Here is a 16937-nt window from a genome sequence, read left to right on the forward strand (position 1 = left end):
CTAGCCAGTCGACAACCTGCTAATGGGCCTCAAATCGATAAAGCGGCCGAGCATTGCGCCGTATCACGCGTCACCGACTCATCCGCAAGTGTAACTTAATATTCGTGGTGTGAATATCTAGAGATAGTCGCCATTGGCTTTATAGTGTTGACGTCTTGAAACTAGGTACTTAATTTCTAAGGCAATAATGATTGGGGCTGTTAGCAAATTAAGTAAGGACTGAGAGCGGATATAAAACTTCTTCAGCGTTATATACCACGTTATTCCAACCTTTAAAAAATTCCATCAAGTCATGTCAGCTACCTCTAACCTATTTTTGTCCAAGACCTACTAAATCCTTCCGAGTTAGAAATAAGGTACCAAGACCATGTAAAACTTGATCACAAGAGCTGCTACTGTAGGAACTGAGCCTCGGTCGTTCTTAGTAAGTTGAATCGTGCCGGCCCTATATAGTATGCATGTCGGTGCCATTCCCACTTTTCAATCCGTGGAGTCCCCGCACCCTAAGCCGTGGTTGGGCGAATCGAAGCGCGGCCGCTGAAACGCTTTCGGCCTATTGTAACGCATCGCGAGGTGCGGAGTGACGATCGTTTCATGCACCAAGGGGCAACCTAGCTTCATCTGGAAAGAAGAAAGAAGAAACAGGGGATGAAAGACTTGGAGATGGGGCTCATGTGACTAGTATTATTGCGTTTTAAAGCAACTTTTCCCCTATTTCCCCTATTTGCTTGTGGTTCTTATTTTCTAATGTCGAAAAATATCCAATAAATGTTACTGGTAAGGATGGCGGAGTTACATAGTGACGGAGCTTCTGTCGGCCATTTTAGTATGTCGGTCATTCTTGACACTTGTACTCGGTCCGTGTACTGTTGAAATCGGCCTCTTATGAATGTGACCGGAGGAGAGGACGGAGTGGGAGTTGAACGGAGATGAGAGGTCTTGTCTTAAGTTTCATGCGGTCATAATCGTGAACCACGCCGCCCCTGTACTATAAGTGCATCGACAAACTCCGTCCTTTTTTTCTCTTTCCCTTCTCTTGAGTCATCACCAACCCTTCTAGGTAATATCGTCCTTGGGTATCTGATCGCTCGTATTTATCGCAAATATGCGCGCCTCGTTAGCTTCGCTCGCGTTTCTTTCCGAGCTACTCACCGTGGCCCTCTCGGCCGACGTGGACGCTTGGAAATCTAGGAACATCTACTTTGCGCTGACGGACCGCATCGCTCGGAGCAGCGATGACACTGGAGGCGATGCATGCAGTGACCTCTCGAATTACTGTGGTGGCACTTTTCAGGGTCTCCAATCAAAGCTCGACTACATTGCTGGCATGGGCTTCGATGCTATCTGGATTACGCCTGTAGTTACAAGTAAGTCTTTCCTTTTCCATGAGACATTTCCCCTCAGTAAACTAATCATCGTGTCAAACTAAGACAGCGACGGGGGTTATCACGGATACTGGGCGACGGATCTATATGGCATCAACTCGAACCATGGTACAGCAGACGACCTCAAGGCTCTGGTCAGCGCTGCGCATGAAAAGGTATCCGAAAGAGCCACCCCCCCTCTCTTTAATCGACCGCTAACGTAGAATTCGCCAACTAGGGCATCTACATCATGGTTGATGTGGTCGCGAACCACGTGGGCCCATCCAACATCGAGGATCACGACCCAGAGCCACTAAACCAAGACAGCTCCTACCACTCGCAATGCGACATCGACTATTCCAACCAGACTAGTGTGGAAAACTGCTGGATTGCTAACCTACCTGACTTGAACACGCAAAGTTCCGAGATCAGGACCGTCTACCAAGATTGGATCACATGGCTTGTGTCGGAGTATAGCTTCGACGGTGTTCGCATCGACACAGTCAAGCATGTCGAGAAGGACTATTGGCCGGGATTCTCTAGCGCTGCCGGAGTCTACACAGTCGGCGAGGTCTTCGACGGTGACCCAAGCTACGTCGCAGGCTACGCTAGTCTCATGTCTGGATTGCTGAACTACCCCATGTATTACCCGATGAACGCCTTCTACCAGCAGACGGGTTCGAGCCAGGCCATGGTCGACATGTTCAACCAGATCAGTTCGTTGTTCCCCGACCCTACGGCGCTAGGCTCGTTCATCGATAATCACGACAATCCGCGATGGCTAAACACGAAGAACGACCTTGCTCTGCTCAAGAACGCTCTCGCCTACGTCATTCTTGCTAGGGGTATTCCCATTGTGTACTATGGTACAGAACAGGCGTACGCTGGTGGTAATGACCCTGCCAACCGCGAAGACCTCTGGCGCAGCAGTTTCAATACGGATGCCGAAATCTATCAAGCCATATCTAAGCTGTCCGACGCTAGGAAATCGGCTGGTGGATTAGCTGGTGACGACCAGACCCATCTGTATGTTGCGGATACTGCTTACGCCTGGAGCCGAGCCGGTGGCGACCTAGTTGTCCTCACCACCAACAGTGGATCTGGATCAAGCGGGCAGCACTGCTTTAACACACAGGTCTCTAACAAATCGTGGAACAACACTTTCAGCACTGGGTCTTACACTTCGGACGGAGACGGAAATGTGTGCTTGGATGTTAGCAATGGCGAGCCGGTCGTGCTAGTTGCATCCTGAAATCGCGCACGGCCTGAGAGAGCTGAAAAATATCTTAGATGCCTGCCTATCTAGGATACGTGGGGACAAAATGTAACAGTCGCGTGTTTAATGTAGGATTTACATAATTTGTTTGAAATAAAATAACCAAGCTGAGCTACTAAATAAAGCCAGTTATCACATGGATACCCCGCATATATATGTATTAAGCTAGATCCTCCCTCCTACATATGTACCAGTCTTCCAACATCTTACGTAAGTCGTTTACAGAAATGGATTAAAGTTAGGTACCAGGTACGTATGTCTCGGGACCGGCTATGGATATGTACCTATCTTAATGGTCCCCCGGGTCAGATAAAATATCGCACGGCGCCCGGCTTACAAAACGCCCGATGAAGGCGTTCCAGCATTCCTTTAGTGGAGGTGGTTCGATTACACATGGCCATTTCCCTAAATAGACCTGTTGGTTTTAACACACGTACGAACAAACGCGCTGCACGATGTCAGACTCAGCGCTACCTAAGTAGCTGCTATTGCTAAGATACTGATGTAAGAGGCTTCGGATTCGGACTCGAGTGTCCGCCGTCCCTCCGTCGTTTGTACTTGGTGTTCCGAACCCCGAAAATAGGAAGTATATGATATATATTATGTATATATGGGAGTTGAACTTTCTTCTATATACAGTTTTATAACTCCTGAAAATGTAAGAATAATTTTAGGAACAGACTTGATTTGCATTGAGACGCTGGTTTTTCTTTGGCCAATTATTTGCAAAGATAAGCGTTCTGTTCTACCAACGTTCTTGTGTAACCGCGTCAACGGAACTCCGTTTGCTTTTCTTTTTTTTTAAAGGATTGTCATAAATGATAGTTTTGTTTTCGCTAAATCTTTAATAACTTACTCTCTCTCCTCCCTCATCCCCTTCGACCTCTTTAAGATACCTACAGCGCCATTACGAGCGCATTCGACAACGCTGCGTCGAATATGAACTCTAGAGTACTCTCTGCAGCTCGTCTATCCCGAGGTATAACTAGTGTTGCGGTTGTCGGCACAGGAATTGGGCTGTACTATACTTACATGACGAGCATGGCTTTCGCGGATTCCGGTGCGCCAAAGAAGGCCTTCGGCTCTGGCCCGGCGTTCTTGTCTCTTGAGCTCGAGAGCACTGAAGCTGTAAACCACAATACTAAGCGATTACGATTTAAGCTACCTACACCAGATACAGTCAGCGGCCTGACATTAACATGTAAGTGAAAATTAAAGGCGCATCAAATATATCGCTTAGATACCTAGGTACTTATTGTCACTTTTGCTGACATTTGAAAAAGCCGCGCTCTTAACATATTCTTGGCCAAAAGGCAGCACATTTCCTGTCGTGCGCCCCTACACTCCGATCAACTCGCTGGGTAAGGACATTTCAACGCCACTACCAATGAATATAAACTAATTCTTAATAATTAGATGAGCCGGGTGCTTTAGAACTTCTCATCAAGAGGTACCCCGATGGCAAGCAAAGCACATACATACATTCCCTGAAGCCTGGAGACTCATTGCGCTTTATCACCCGGATACCGGGATACAACTACCAGCCAAATATGCACTCGGAGATCCTTCTCATCGCCGGAGGAGCCGGTATCACTCCTATCTACCAACTGATTCGGGGCATTCTGCAAAACCCCGAGGACCACACCAAGATCAACTTAGTATTTGGCGTAAACACAGATGCAGACTTGCTCCTAAGAAAGGAGCTCGATGAGTACGCATCGAATTTTCCAAGCCGCTTTAACGTCACGTATACGATCAGTCATCCCGCGAATGGCTCGCCGTTTCGACAAGGCTACGTTACTAAGGAGTTGCTGAATGAGGTGGCGCCCCAATCGGCTGATTCTAAAGTGTTTGTCTGCGGACCACCGCCGATGGAGACTGCACTTACGGGGACGTGGCAGAAATCGGGGATCTTGCATGAACTCGGTTATCGGAAGGACCAAATACATAAGTTTTAAGCCCCTAGACGGATCCAAAGATGTTATATCAGTAGATATCGGGCATTTCCCCTCGACTAATATAAATAATTACTCTGAACCCAGTTGTTTCGGTTCAACATAACCTTGAGTATCTATATATGGAGATATTAGAGAACCCTTGATGAATGCTATACATAGAATGAATGTCAGGATACTTGAATTGAATTAACGCCTGTCCTTTTATCCTCTATCGAGGGCGCTACACGCTGCTTAGGTACTCAGTATCCTAGTATACCTACCCCTGAATTTACCCCTAACCCCTATATGCCCTGACAGGACGCCCTTGAATAACGACGAATATGTAAGGGGTAGAGAGGTAGAAATAATATCCTAAGGTACGAGGTCCCCCTCTAATTACGTTAAAAAACTTAAATCCAATATTATACTTCACAGTGAGCCACCCCAATAATTTTTGATGCCCGCCTAAGATATCAAGAGCCGTACCTTTGCCTTTTGCTCAACGGCCCCTTTAATACCAGGCGAGGTAATGTACATCTTTCAGAAGCAGAATCCAGGGGAAAAGGGGAAGCACTGACCCAGCTCACCTATATCTCTTTATGACCTTATATTACTCTTAGACTTCCGAGCCAATATCGGTATTTCTTGGGATTATCCCCGGTGGGCAATGAAGAAGCACCACATATAGCAAGACTTCGTCGATAATGTGCTGAAATTCCAATTCACGTGTACGATAGACATAAATCTGCGTAATTAGGGCGGATAGACCGGCATATCTTCTGTTCACCATGTACCTATTCATTTAGCCAGAGCTTGGGGATCGGCGTGGCCAAGATTACTTCGCGGCTGGGACCTCCAATCATTCGGCGGATAAGTTACCCCAGAGCCTCAAGAAGAATGGTTGATAGCGGAGCTCGTGGGAAATCGGGCTACTTTGCCGAGTTTTTGGCTATGACATCCGTCCCGAATGTCTTGGAGGTAGGGAATCTTCCAAGACGTAATCAGCAAAGACAGGCACGTGGAGGAAGACTTTTAGCAAATAATTATCATAAACAGCTGTTTTTTTCGTATCGAATGTAATAATACGGCAACTTCGCGTGCTCGTACCTAACACTTGGCCTCGCTTGGCCCTCTGTTGGTCGATCGCGCTCAATATGCACGTCTTCATCTACTTCCGGCCGGACCACAAAATCGGACATGGGAACGTCAACTTTGAAAAGGTAAGATCGGCTCTGGGAACATTAAACAGTATTATACTTATAACTGGCCTGTGTGACTTATAAGCCATACCAGCTGTACTCTCCGCTCTGTACGATGGTAACTGAAAATGAAGACCCGAGCCGGTTCGCTTCCTGGATTTCTCTGCACCGTGGGCCTTCTCGTACCACGCGTTACGTCTCATAGCCATATTTCTGCTGCTATCGGTCAGTGTTCGTTGAATCTCCCAGCGGCATTGCAATCCCAGGTGCAGTTAGGATGTCCACGTCCAGTTGACGCGAAGACCACCGATAGACCCGTTGACTGGTCACCATGGACGCACCCGCCGGAGTGCGTGCACTCGAAAAAGCCGCCAGGGGCCACGTACTGCGTCTACTCTAACTCGCAGCATGGTAACGGAGGTGTTAGCATAATCACAAGGCCAGAAACTGCAGCTAGCACTCTTGAAATCTTGAACGACTCCGGATACACTCATCTAAAACACTTCGTCAATAACAGCGCTGGACCAGCATACGAAATTGCCGACATTCCCGGGAAGGGGAAGGGGGTTGTTGCGACCCGCCATATCAAGCGCGCCGAAGCAATTATGGCAGATTGGGCCTCGTTGGTAGTGGACTTGGATCTCCCGACTTCGATATTGAGAACCGAAGGATATAGACTGTTTCATATAGGTGTGGATCAGCTCGCAGATCCGGATCGTGTGCTCCAGCTGGCTCGTAGCAGCGCGTTTTCAGGGGACATTGTAGAGGATATTTTGAGGACGAACTCATTTTCTTACGCACTGGCGGATGCTTCTCATATGACATTATACCCGGACGTCTCTGTAAGTACCCTCGAATACCACACCACACCACAGCCTTAGTGGTAATGGAATGCTAATGATATATGACAGAGAGCTAACCATGCATGCCGCCCAAAGTAAGTACCTTGGATGGAAATAGCAGCTTGATGACATAGAAAGAAGCTAAATGTGTGATTAGCTCTTTTATAAGGTTTACGCCTTCAAGTTTGGCTGTAAGTGTCGTGGCTCTAAGAGATATCGAGCCCGGAGAGGAAATCACTATTACCTGTATGTTCTAACAGCAAAGCCATTCTATATGCGCATCGCTAATTATTCTCCCAGACGTACCCTTAGGAAAAACAAAGGAAGAAAGACAGACGGCACTGAAGAAATGGGGATTTGAGTGTACATGCTCACTCTGCACCGCATCCAAAACCGAGATCGCCGTATCCGACTACCGCAGAGAGAAGATCAAGGGGTTGCGCAAAGAAGTCATGAACGCCGTCGGGCTGTGGGACGGAACTAGAGCTGTCAAGCTCACGCACGAAGTCCTAGAACTCATGAAGGCAGAGGATCTTACGCCGCTTTACTCTAGCCAGTATGAGATTATGGCGCGGTTGTATTGGAAGGCGGGGGATAAGAAGACAGCCACTAAATACGCGCAGATGTCTTTAGACACAGTGGTGGACCAGGGGTATATTGAGGATACCCCGGATGCATTGCCGATATTATTGCAGACCTTTGCTTAGACTTGTAGAGGATATCTCGCTCTGGTAGTCTCTCAGTTTTGGATAAGCTGTGTTGGGATCCCTTTTCGTGGAGTAAGGGGATATATCATTAGGTACCTACCTGTTGTCTTGGCTTCTATGTATCCAATAAACCAACTGTATATACAACTTAGGACTAGAATTGGGACTAGAACCTATTATACTATACAATATAATCTCTCGGCTGTTTATAAAGGTTGCACGAGATAAATTGAGCGTGCCAAGCAGGAGTGTTTGGGCAGCTCTGCCTCTATACATGCAACTACCGGGAGATTTCACGTTTATAAGAATACTATTGTATTAAACAAACCGTCCCCTCAAATTATCGGCATCTACATACTACACCCTGGCTCACATCTACCGGTTCACTCTCCGACAGGAAACCCCTACGCATTATATTTATAGTAAAATTCCAGATCAAATTGAAACTGCACGTGTTAAGTCCTTATATAAGTTGCCCGGGCAGAGGCTCATATAAGAGGTATTCAACAAGTCCTTATTTACAATCTCACCCCGCATCGACTTTCGAGTCTGGCCGATGAGGATATAACATTATTCAAGCCAACATATACTACTCTCAAAACGAGACCAAACAAATCACTATGGGCAGCACGGAAGCGCTCTTCTCAGCATCTCTCATCTCACCAGAGGTTTCTGGTTCCTTCCCCGCCGACTTCACCATCCGCCCATTAGAGAAGGGAGACTATGCCAAAGGCTTCCTAGACTGCCTGCGCGTCCTCACGTGGATGGGCGATGTCAGCGAGGCCGAGTTCAACGAGCGATTCGACGAGATGTTAGAGGCAAAAGGCACGTACTACTTCGCGGTGATCGAGCACGCGGGCCGGATCGTCGGGACGGGGGCCTTGGTTGTCGAGAAGAAATTGTGCGTCTCCTCCCTGAGTATCTGAAAACTTACGACAAGAGGTTCTTACTAGAGCAGCATACACCAGCGCGGCAAATGCGGACACATCGAGGAGATCTCGATTGCGAAGGAGCACCAGGGTAAAGGGCTCGGGCTGAAGATGATCCAGACCCTGGACTCCGTAGCGGTTAATTTGGGATGTTATAAGAATATCCTGAACTGTGGCGCAAAGAACGAGCCGTTTTATGTTAAGTGTGGATATAAGAGCTCGGGGATGGAGATGTCCCATTACTTCGAGGAGGAGAGTGAGGAGTATCACCGAGGATAATGGTAGGAGAGAAAAATAGGGGATTCTTAAATAAGGAGGCGAGAGAATAGAAAACAAGGGCTTCTGGATTTATTCTAAGGGGTTATCTAGCAATATTCGAACTTGGTTGAGTATTGCATGGGTTAATTGCTTATTGTACCCAGTGCGATCGGGATTCGAATAGGGAACACCATAGAGAAGTGGAATGCTAATAACTGTTATTGCCAACGGTCTACATCAAGAGTAAAATACAACTTTAACAATCTAGGTTAATTCCGTCGAAACCTCTTGATAACGGCGGCCCTCTATTTAGGCTATATAAAACGACAATGTCACTAAAACAATCCCTTCAAAGTACTTATATGATGACAATTTGCGGTTTCTGCGCCAGCCTTCGTGTAGTAGCGTCCCTAAAGGCGAGGCTCAAATGTTGCTCTCGGTCAAAATATAGTTTGAACAGACCAAGGCAGGCTTTGCGACATATTTCTATTATGATGCCTAAGAATCCAGCCGCGCCTTGCTTACATACGGGTCCCATCCCGAAGATGCGTTAGCCAGCAGCGAAAAAATAGCATTTTAATATCGATGTTACCATTAGACATGGGTCGCCGTTAGCCCCATGTGAGATCATCGTCCACAGGGCTCGCCGGTATTGGTGCTCTAGCGGCACCAATCGAGTAATGGTTACATATGGAGTGCACCCCAGCCCTAGGAGCTGAAATAAAAATAGCATTTGGGGATTGGCTGATCCCCCGATTACGTTCTCCGTGGGGTATGACCGTTAGGTGACCCTCTCGTGTTAGACATACATAGTTCCTGCATATATGCAGTTACCCTACCTCATGATAGAGGCGATGGTAGCGAATGAAAATGTCGCTTGCCAGCCTCATAGGAATTGGACCTGTGATAGACCAATCGATAATGCCAGAACGCCTACGTAATGTCTATTGAGGATTTGTGATGAAGTGCAAAAGATAAGATTAGATTTGAAATGTCGCTAGTAACTATACACATCTAGTAGCCCCGAGGCGATTCTGTAGTCTTCCTGCTGGTTGTCCAGCTCCTGTAAGTAATAAGAGATCCATGGTATAATCCTGCGCCTAGCCGAATAAATATTTCCGCCCAAAAGCCCGCCCTGATCCCAGAAGCCCATGCGCCTAACATAAAAGATTGAGACATATCGACTCGAATCAGCGGGATCCCGAGTGGGACTTTTTACCCGAAGCCTTTCGGGTCTCTCCTTGGCCGGATTGCCCGTAACCAGGAGATGGGGCATTGTCTTCATAGCCAGTGCCGTGGTGGTTGTAGACAGTGACACCAGACCGGCGTGTGATGTCAACAGTGTAGTCATCTTTGGTAATGTTAGCTGAAAACACGTGAATAGGATATATTCGAGAGTAGCACGTACCGGCCCTAGGAGATCGGCCATGCTCGTAGACAACAGGTGTAGTTTCAGAAGAACCACTGGGGTAAGAGGTAGAACCAGCCCCTAGGCTGGTGCGCGAAGACATTGTGTTGTATGAGCTTGCAGAGGATGAACGAGAGGAACGGTTGTCTACAACAATAGCGTGGGATGATTTGGAAGTGTATGATGCCATTGCTTGGTAGTGGCAGGTATTTGAGTGAATTGGTATAGAGTATTAAGCAGATTGCTTGATAGATATCTTGATAGAGATATAGGACTGTGCCGAACTAACTTGTCTGGTTGCTGAAGAGAGAATAGGGAATGTGAAAAAGAAAAGACGGAGGCATCCTGTCTTTATATAAAGTGTTAAGAGAAGGTACTTTACCTTACAATACTTACAGTAGAAGCCTGCCCGTACATCAAGGACTATCACACGGTGATATGAACAAGCTTAGCTTCAACACGTAGCAGCCGGAGCAAGCATGAGCAGCGAGCAGTGCCTCAGGCTGACCCAAATGGGGGCGTATCTGGCGGCGATGAGTAGTGACAGAGTCAAAATATCAAGATACACCGAAGGGGTGAGTCACCCCTTAACTTCAAGGCAGAAAGGTGGGAGAGAGAAAAGAGTGATACTTGTTCGTGGCTGTTGAGGCAGCAATTGAGCAATTGAGCAATTCAGCTAAAGAGAGAAGAGTTGTAAGTGGATGGAGTCCGAATGACTAACCGAGTGGAGACCTTTTACCAGGATAAATAAATTGGTACAGAGTCAGAAAGTATGCCTAGAAGCTATTGAAGAGTCAGGTACCTAGAGGCTGTGTGGTATCGTGGAAGTCGAGGTGAAGCAGATGGAAGAAAAGACGATAGCGGCTGGTTGATTGGAACATATTGGAACATAGGTGGTAGGTAGCTAAGGTAAAAGATGTAAGTTACATTGGGGGTTAACTTTTTGCAGTTGCAACTTGTAAGTTACTGAATAGGGTTATTACGAGGGATCATTAATGTTAGGCCTACATATGTAGCACCTTGGGGAATAGGAACGCGGAGAGTTCTAGTGGATTGAGGCACGACAGGCGCAATTATGTACATACATACGGCACAACGGCATGTGAACAGTGATAGGTATCAAGGTACACAGTGTGGATTAATATATTTTAGCATATATACTGTGTGGCTTAGGTATATGGACCATATTTCAGAAATAGGTACTATCAAAGAGTTTAACACATCCAATTCTGAAATTGTGACTATTAAGCCGAACAGAGAGGCCTACAACTACCAAGTCAGTATCTACGGGGGGCGTAAGCAGCGGCTATGTCAGCTTGGTCGACCTTGTTTGGCGGCAAATGGTTGTTGGCTGCCTATTTGCCTAAGAGTTCTAGGTTAGCCAAGCTGAAGTCCTAGATTTAGTACTTGTTAGTTCTATATCAATACCTCGATACAACTACTTGTTTCCTCATATAGGTACTCACAGTTTTATATAAATTGCTTATAAAGTTTGCTTATGAACACGTAGGTATGTTTGAGGCCCTATGTATAGGTAGAGTTATTGATTGCGTATACAGGCAAGTTGTTGTTGTTAAATATGTATACGAAATGCAGTAAGAGTAACAGTACTGCAAACATACATCATTCAGCCTTGCATGTAAAACCATGTCCGTTCAACCGCCAAATAGCTGCTAGCTGGTTGATGAAGGGGTGGCTTGTTAGCGGTACCTGAGGTTCACCGAACTGCACGAGTGAAATGTAAAAATTCCATTACCTTAAGCTCGACCGTGTGTGGCAAATAAGTACATCATAGCTGTGATGGGGGTGGCTTACATTCAATGATGGATTAAATTCAGATATACCCCCGCCATTATGGACCCTTATGACCTTGTTTGCCCAATTGAAAGGCATTACGTACATAGGAAATACCCAAAAATCTTGCCCCGGCGCTGTGCCGCCCGCAAATTGATTAAAATGAAAGCTGGTGATGATTTCATACTATATTTGTGCACATATTTAGATACAACTCGTTGATATTTCTGTATGCCCTCCTGTCAAAATTATCATTCTATACGAAAATACAACCCCAATTGTATCTTGATATAGACAATCGCATTTCCAAATCTACATCATGCGCTTCTTTCTCCCCTTGTCCCTCGTGGCGTCCATCGCCGTCGGCGCCTTGGCTTCGAGTTCTTCCGACCTAAAGATTGACGTAACCCTCCCCGTCGAATGCGACCGAAAAACGGAAAAGGGCGACAATATCCAAGTACACTATAGGGGCACGCTTGCTTCCAATGGAAAGAAGTTTGATGCTAGCTACGATCGAGGCACTCCTTTTAGCTTTAAGCTTGGAGGCGGTCAGGTCATCAAGGGGTTCGTCGCCCTTGTCCCTCGCTGCTCGCTACTTATGGGGTCTTAACACGTATACAGATGGGACCAAGGACTTTTGGACATGTGCATTGGGGAGAAAAGGTTAGAAAACATGCTCTCTAGAGCATCGGACGGAAGCTGACTGCTTATTAGGACTTTGACAGTCCCTCCCGAGTATGGATACGGAAACCGGGGCATTGGGCCAATCCCTGCCGGATCTACCCTTGGTATGTAATGGATTGGACTGTCGTGGAACGGATAACGTCTTATACTGAAACGATAATTAGTGTTCGAGACGGAGCTCATCGGCATCAAAGGCGTTCCCAAGCCGGAGTCCATCGTCACCAAGGCCACCAGCAGCGCAAGCTCGGCTGCCAGTGAAGCTGCTAGCGACGCCAGCGAAACTGCCGAGGAGGGAGCGGCTAAGGTGGCGGAGAAGATTGCGAGTAAAGTCGAAGAGGCTGCCGAGGTTATTGAAACCCTGGTTGTCGATAGCGACGACGACCAGGAGCACAACGAGCTATAAGTTATAGAGGAGGTCTTGGTTGGAGTATATATGCAGTGGAACATTGTTGTTCTTCTCAGCTGGCCTCTTGTCTTGGCGTAAGTCCAGTTAAAGAAGACGTAAAAACTCACCCACCCGTCCAGATACCAACACCTAATATACTGGACCAATCAATATATTGCTATATTTGATTCTCGCGTTATTTATTCTTTTTAACGTCTTTCATCGTATATGAGTGCATGGGTGCCCATATATAAGAATGTCCGTGTAATAAATTAGCATTTGTATCTTAGCCCTAAAGACGAAGTAATATATTTCCAGGATACAATTAACTTTCGTAGTAAGGCATATCTGCCCATTGAATGTCCATCTATTTGCGTGAGGGAGGTAGTTTCTCCAATAGGTGCGTGTTGAAAGGTAGGTAGGTACATATACAAAGGGGAGAAGGGGGGTTAGACCTACACGGTGGATATGTAGAGGCGGGTACGGCACACCGCAATTTGATATAACGGTAAGAGCATTGCCGTTGTTTGCTTCCTACCTGTATGTGCCTTCTTTTTGATGTATCTTATCTCACAGTAATATCGTTCTAGCCCCTCTGCTGCTGGCCGGGATATGCTACCTAACCTAATGTACTAATAAGCTAATCAGGACATAAATATTCTCTCTTTCTCTTCTCTTCATCTGCAGAAGGACAGAATAAGAGCAGAAAAAAAAAAGGCCTCATAAAGTCTAATTGAGGCTGAAGCCTATAATATCCGATTGAAGAACATAATTTAAGAATCTGTCAATATGTTGCTTAACTAAAGAAATTTATTTTCCGCTCGGCTAAGACCACTAGCACAAAGCCAAGTCGTTTTTCGCTGTCTTTATTCACTATTCCTGTTATCCAATTCGTTAGAATTTTCCTTGGAAAATTATAGGACGACGACGGGGGGTTTGGCAATGCGCAGCCTCCGATCACTTCTACCACCATTAAATTTTATCACTATACATTATGTATACTTTATTATTGTCCCTCTAATATCATCTGTGGTGTTCTGGGGCTCGTCGAACCCCAGATCCAGCATCAGTTATGTCGACAGTTTATTCCTGGTCACCTCTGCCATGACAGAGGCTGGCCTAAATACTGTCAATCTCAGTCAGATGACCACTTGGCAGCAGGTACTTCTCTGGCTTTTGATCATCATCGGCTCTTCCATTTGGGTGTCCATTTGGACTGTCTTGGTACGCAAACATGCCTTCGAAGCGCGATTCGAAGAGATCGTGCGTAAGGAGCGTAAACGCAGTCTTCAGCGGCGGAATACGAGTTTAAATCTCCTCCCCATCACACACCGGCTTAGGTCCTTGGGTAGGAGCAGGACAGTCCAGGACAGCGGTGAAGGAGGTCCTTTGGAGCAGCGCCCAGCCATCAATCTACCCGTCATATCCCGTCCAAGTGATAGAAGATTGGTCTCTGCTATTGTACCTCCGCACCAGGAGTCTGTAGTCCATACCGACGGTTCCTTCGCCCGCCCACACAGCGTGGCCACGGCAGAGGATGTTGCGCCAGCTTCCGGCGCTGTAGGTACTGAAGAAGGAAATACGGGGGCTTTAACCGCTACTGATCACGTCCTTTTCGCCGACGATCTTCGTTCTGGAGCTAGGTCGACGTCTATCGCCCCTAGCGGTACCACTGCGCAAAGACACCTATCCAGCACCGATACGGCTGTTAATCCTCACAGCTACCTAAAGGGAGATAAAGTCGGGCGCAATGGCCAATTTCACGGCCTGACAAGAGAGGAACGCGAGGAGCTTGGTGGGACCGAATACCGAGCTCTAAAACTTCTTTCTATTGTCGTCCCGTTGTATTTCTTTCTCTGGCAGTTTTTCGGATGCATCTCGCTCGGCGCGTGGATTGCTAACAACTTGCCGGGACCTGCCTTGGAGAATGCCATTTCGCCCTGGTGGAATGGCATTTTCAACGGCGTATCTGCTTTTAACAATAGCGGCATGAGCGTGTTAGATGCAAACATGATTCCTTACGGAAGCTCGTATTTCGTACTCATCGTTATGGGTGTAATGATTCTCGCTGGCAATACAGCGTATCCCGTCTTCCTACGATTGATTTTGTGGAGTAGCTGTAAGTTTAACTTTCTATGACCTTTTTCATATGGCATTTATACTCCTATCCGATATAATTTTCGTTCCTCTTAGCGAACATTTACGCTCTTGAGCTACTAATTTACATATTTGTATATCAACAGCTTCCTGTTCTTACGTGGCTGTCCTCTACGAATGTGAATTAATGACCGCTGACCTAAACTCTTACAGTAAAGATGTTGAAGTGGGCAACCTATGACGATGATATGGTAGAGTGGAAGGAGACGATTGGGTATATTCTCAAATACCCTCGTCGTGTCTATACCAACCTTTTTCCATCACGTCAGACCTACTGGCTTGTTTTCATGCTCTTCGTGCTTAACGGTACTGATTGGGTGGCATTTGAGGTTCTCAATCTTGGCAATTCTACTCTTGAGCAAACCCCTCTCGGGTCTCGCATTATCGATGGACTCTTTCAAGCCCTTGGTATGATCCGTTTTGTTCACGACGCGTTGGTTAGCGCTAACCTCTACTACAGCTGTCCGTTCAGGTGGCTTTTACGTTGTATCCATCCCGACTCTGTTCATTGGCCTCCAGGTGCTTTATGTCATCATGATGTTCGTTGATACCCTAAAAATTGTCTTACTTAACCCCGTATAATAGCCTCCTCCTACTCCTCTCGCGTCAATAATTATGCGCCAGTGCGCACAACCCCAAGCTGTCTAGGCAACCAAAACTTCCTGTGGATTGCGAGCTCGTGTTGACTTTCGATGCCTACAGGTATATTTCAGTGTATCCCGTTGTGATAACAATGAGGCATTCCAATGTCTATGAAGAACGATCATTAGGGATCTACGGGGAAGATCCGATCTATAACGATGCTTTGACTCGTCCTGTCTCGCGCGGCCAGTCGAGTAGTAAGTCCCGGTCTCTGAGTCGGATGGTCCGCGTCGCGTTTGCAGAATGGTACGGAGTTGGGGCTGCGCCGAACCAGCTAGAAAGTCGGATTAGCTTTATCAGCCACCAAATTCGTGGACAGCTCTCTCACGATCTGTGGTGGCTTGTTTTGGCCGTCCTGGTGATTATGATCATCGAAACTAAGCATTTCCTTGAGGACCCGATCACCTATTCGGTATTCAACGTCGTCTTCGAAGTAGTCTCCGCTTACGGATGCGTGGGCATCAGCATTGGATCGCCAAACGAAGCATACAGCTTCAGCGGTGGACTTTATCCCGGGAGCAAGCTAGTCCTTTGCGCTGTTATGATAAGAGGTCGACACCGCGGCTTACCGGTTGCGCTTGATCGCGCCGTTAGACTTCCTAGCGACGATATGCATATGGTCGAAGAGGAAGATCATCTTCGTAGGTCCATGTCGGTAAGGCGACCGAGTCTTGACGACATGGGGGTATGATTTGATGGCCGCCACCGATCAATGTGGATGTGGGTCCGCAGGTCGTTGCTCTGCCTTTTTGAGTGAATAGCTGCTTCACCAAAGATTCAACGTAGCAAGTTGGATATCTCTCACATACTATAGTAATCTAGTAGTAGCGGGCTTCTACCCTCTCTAGGTTAAATCAGTCATATCCAATGTGAGTCCCGTAGCCTCCCGCATCATATACCTCATAAGCAGAAGCAATTATGTAGAAAAGAGATTGATGGCACCTCTATAACTGGATACGAATTACATTATCCGATCTCGCCGTCTAGATATCCCGTTTCGGTGCTCCTGTATCCCGTGTGCGACAATAATAATACTAGTTCATGCCGTACTATGTGAATGGGTATAGTGACACGGTGGTAGAATAGGTATGCTTAAAGCAACCGCAGCATCGGTATGTAATAAATCGGTAGATTACGTCCCTCTGAATTTAATATCCGGGCGTGACCGCCATATTTGTTCGGTAATAAGCCGAATCGTGGCCATCAGCCACCTTTGTCCTCACTTTTAGCTTGTTGTAGTCTATTGCCGTCCAAATATGCCTAACTTATTCTGACTAAACCACAGCCACGTAGGGGCCGCTACATGCGGGCTGTGGGTACGATATATCTAATACAGGAGGCGGAGGAAGGGTTGA

At 46.7% G+C, this 16937-nt stretch overlaps 8 protein-coding genes across 8 annotated transcripts; 7 read left to right on the forward strand and 1 right to left on the reverse strand.

Annotated features, from left to right (window-relative positions):
- Window positions 1-680: 680 nt before the first annotated feature.
- On the forward strand, window positions 681-2777 carry F5Y00DRAFT_246275 (glycoside hydrolase family 13 protein). Its single transcript, XM_048009112.1, has 3 exons — window positions 681-1367; window positions 1431-1540; window positions 1603-2777. Exons 1-3 carry the CDS (start codon window positions 1106-1108, stop codon window positions 2614-2616), a joined length of 1386 nt encoding a protein of 461 aa, XP_047861392.1. The 5' UTR covers window positions 681-1105; the 3' UTR covers window positions 2617-2777.
- A 319-nt stretch (window positions 2778-3096) lies between these two features.
- F5Y00DRAFT_246278 (NADH-cytochrome b5 reductase) lies at window positions 3097-4788 on the forward strand. The gene is made up of 3 exons (XM_048009113.1): window positions 3097-3841; window positions 3924-4001; window positions 4057-4788. The coding sequence occupies exons 1-3, from the start codon at window positions 3580-3582 to the stop codon at window positions 4596-4598; spliced, it is 882 nt and encodes a 293-aa protein (XP_047861393.1). The 5' UTR covers window positions 3097-3579; the 3' UTR covers window positions 4599-4788.
- A 547-nt stretch (window positions 4789-5335) lies between these two features.
- On the forward strand, window positions 5336-7325 carry F5Y00DRAFT_272879 (SET domain-containing protein; the record flags this gene model as incomplete). Its single annotated transcript, XM_048013068.1, has 4 exons — window positions 5336-6618; window positions 6688-6713; window positions 6776-6864; window positions 6919-7325. The coding sequence occupies exons 1-4, from the start codon at window positions 5905-5907 to the stop codon at window positions 7323-7325; spliced, it is 1236 nt and encodes a 411-aa protein (XP_047861394.1). The 5' UTR covers window positions 5336-5904.
- A 368-nt stretch (window positions 7326-7693) lies between these two features.
- F5Y00DRAFT_246284 (acyl-CoA N-acyltransferase) lies at window positions 7694-8811 on the forward strand. The gene is made up of 2 exons (XM_048009114.1): window positions 7694-8226; window positions 8284-8811. The coding sequence occupies exons 1-2, from the start codon at window positions 7946-7948 to the stop codon at window positions 8531-8533; spliced, it is 531 nt and encodes a 176-aa protein (XP_047861395.1). The 5' UTR covers window positions 7694-7945; the 3' UTR covers window positions 8534-8811.
- An 891-nt stretch (window positions 8812-9702) lies between these two features.
- F5Y00DRAFT_265562 (uncharacterized protein) lies at window positions 9703-10023 on the reverse strand (the record flags this gene model as incomplete). Its single annotated transcript, XM_048011808.1, has 2 exons — window positions 9703-9863; window positions 9921-10023. 2 exons carry the CDS (start codon window positions 10021-10023, stop codon window positions 9703-9705), a joined length of 264 nt encoding a protein of 87 aa, XP_047861396.1.
- Window positions 10024-11088: 1065 nt separating this feature from the next.
- On the forward strand, window positions 11089-11587 carry F5Y00DRAFT_246291 (uncharacterized protein). Its single transcript, XM_048009115.1, has 2 exons — window positions 11089-11314; window positions 11387-11587. Exons 1-2 carry the CDS (start codon window positions 11229-11231, stop codon window positions 11517-11519), a joined length of 219 nt encoding a protein of 72 aa, XP_047861397.1. The 5' UTR covers window positions 11089-11228; the 3' UTR covers window positions 11520-11587.
- A 222-nt stretch (window positions 11588-11809) lies between these two features.
- On the forward strand, window positions 11810-12976 carry F5Y00DRAFT_246294 (uncharacterized protein). The gene is made up of 4 exons (XM_048009116.1): window positions 11810-12278; window positions 12336-12377; window positions 12429-12502; window positions 12563-12976. The coding sequence occupies exons 1-4, from the start codon at window positions 12034-12036 to the stop codon at window positions 12799-12801; spliced, it is 600 nt and encodes a 199-aa protein (XP_047861398.1). The 5' UTR covers window positions 11810-12033; the 3' UTR covers window positions 12802-12976.
- Window positions 12977-13274: 298 nt separating this feature from the next.
- Window positions 13275-16558, forward strand: F5Y00DRAFT_246297 (TrkH-domain-containing protein). The gene is made up of 4 exons (XM_048009117.1): window positions 13275-14902; window positions 15094-15348; window positions 15401-15479; window positions 15643-16558. Exons 1-4 carry the CDS (start codon window positions 13726-13728, stop codon window positions 16271-16273), a joined length of 2142 nt encoding a protein of 713 aa, XP_047861399.1. The 5' UTR covers window positions 13275-13725; the 3' UTR covers window positions 16274-16558.
- The last annotated feature ends 379 nt before the right edge of the window (window positions 16559-16937 follow it).

Source organism: Daldinia vernicosa (assembly GCF_022497035.1).
Source record: "Daldinia vernicosa strain CBS 139.73 unplaced genomic scaffold F5Y00scaffold_56, whole genome shotgun sequence".
In the NCBI taxonomy this organism is placed as follows: domain Eukaryota; kingdom Fungi; phylum Ascomycota; class Sordariomycetes; order Xylariales; family Hypoxylaceae; genus Daldinia; species Daldinia vernicosa.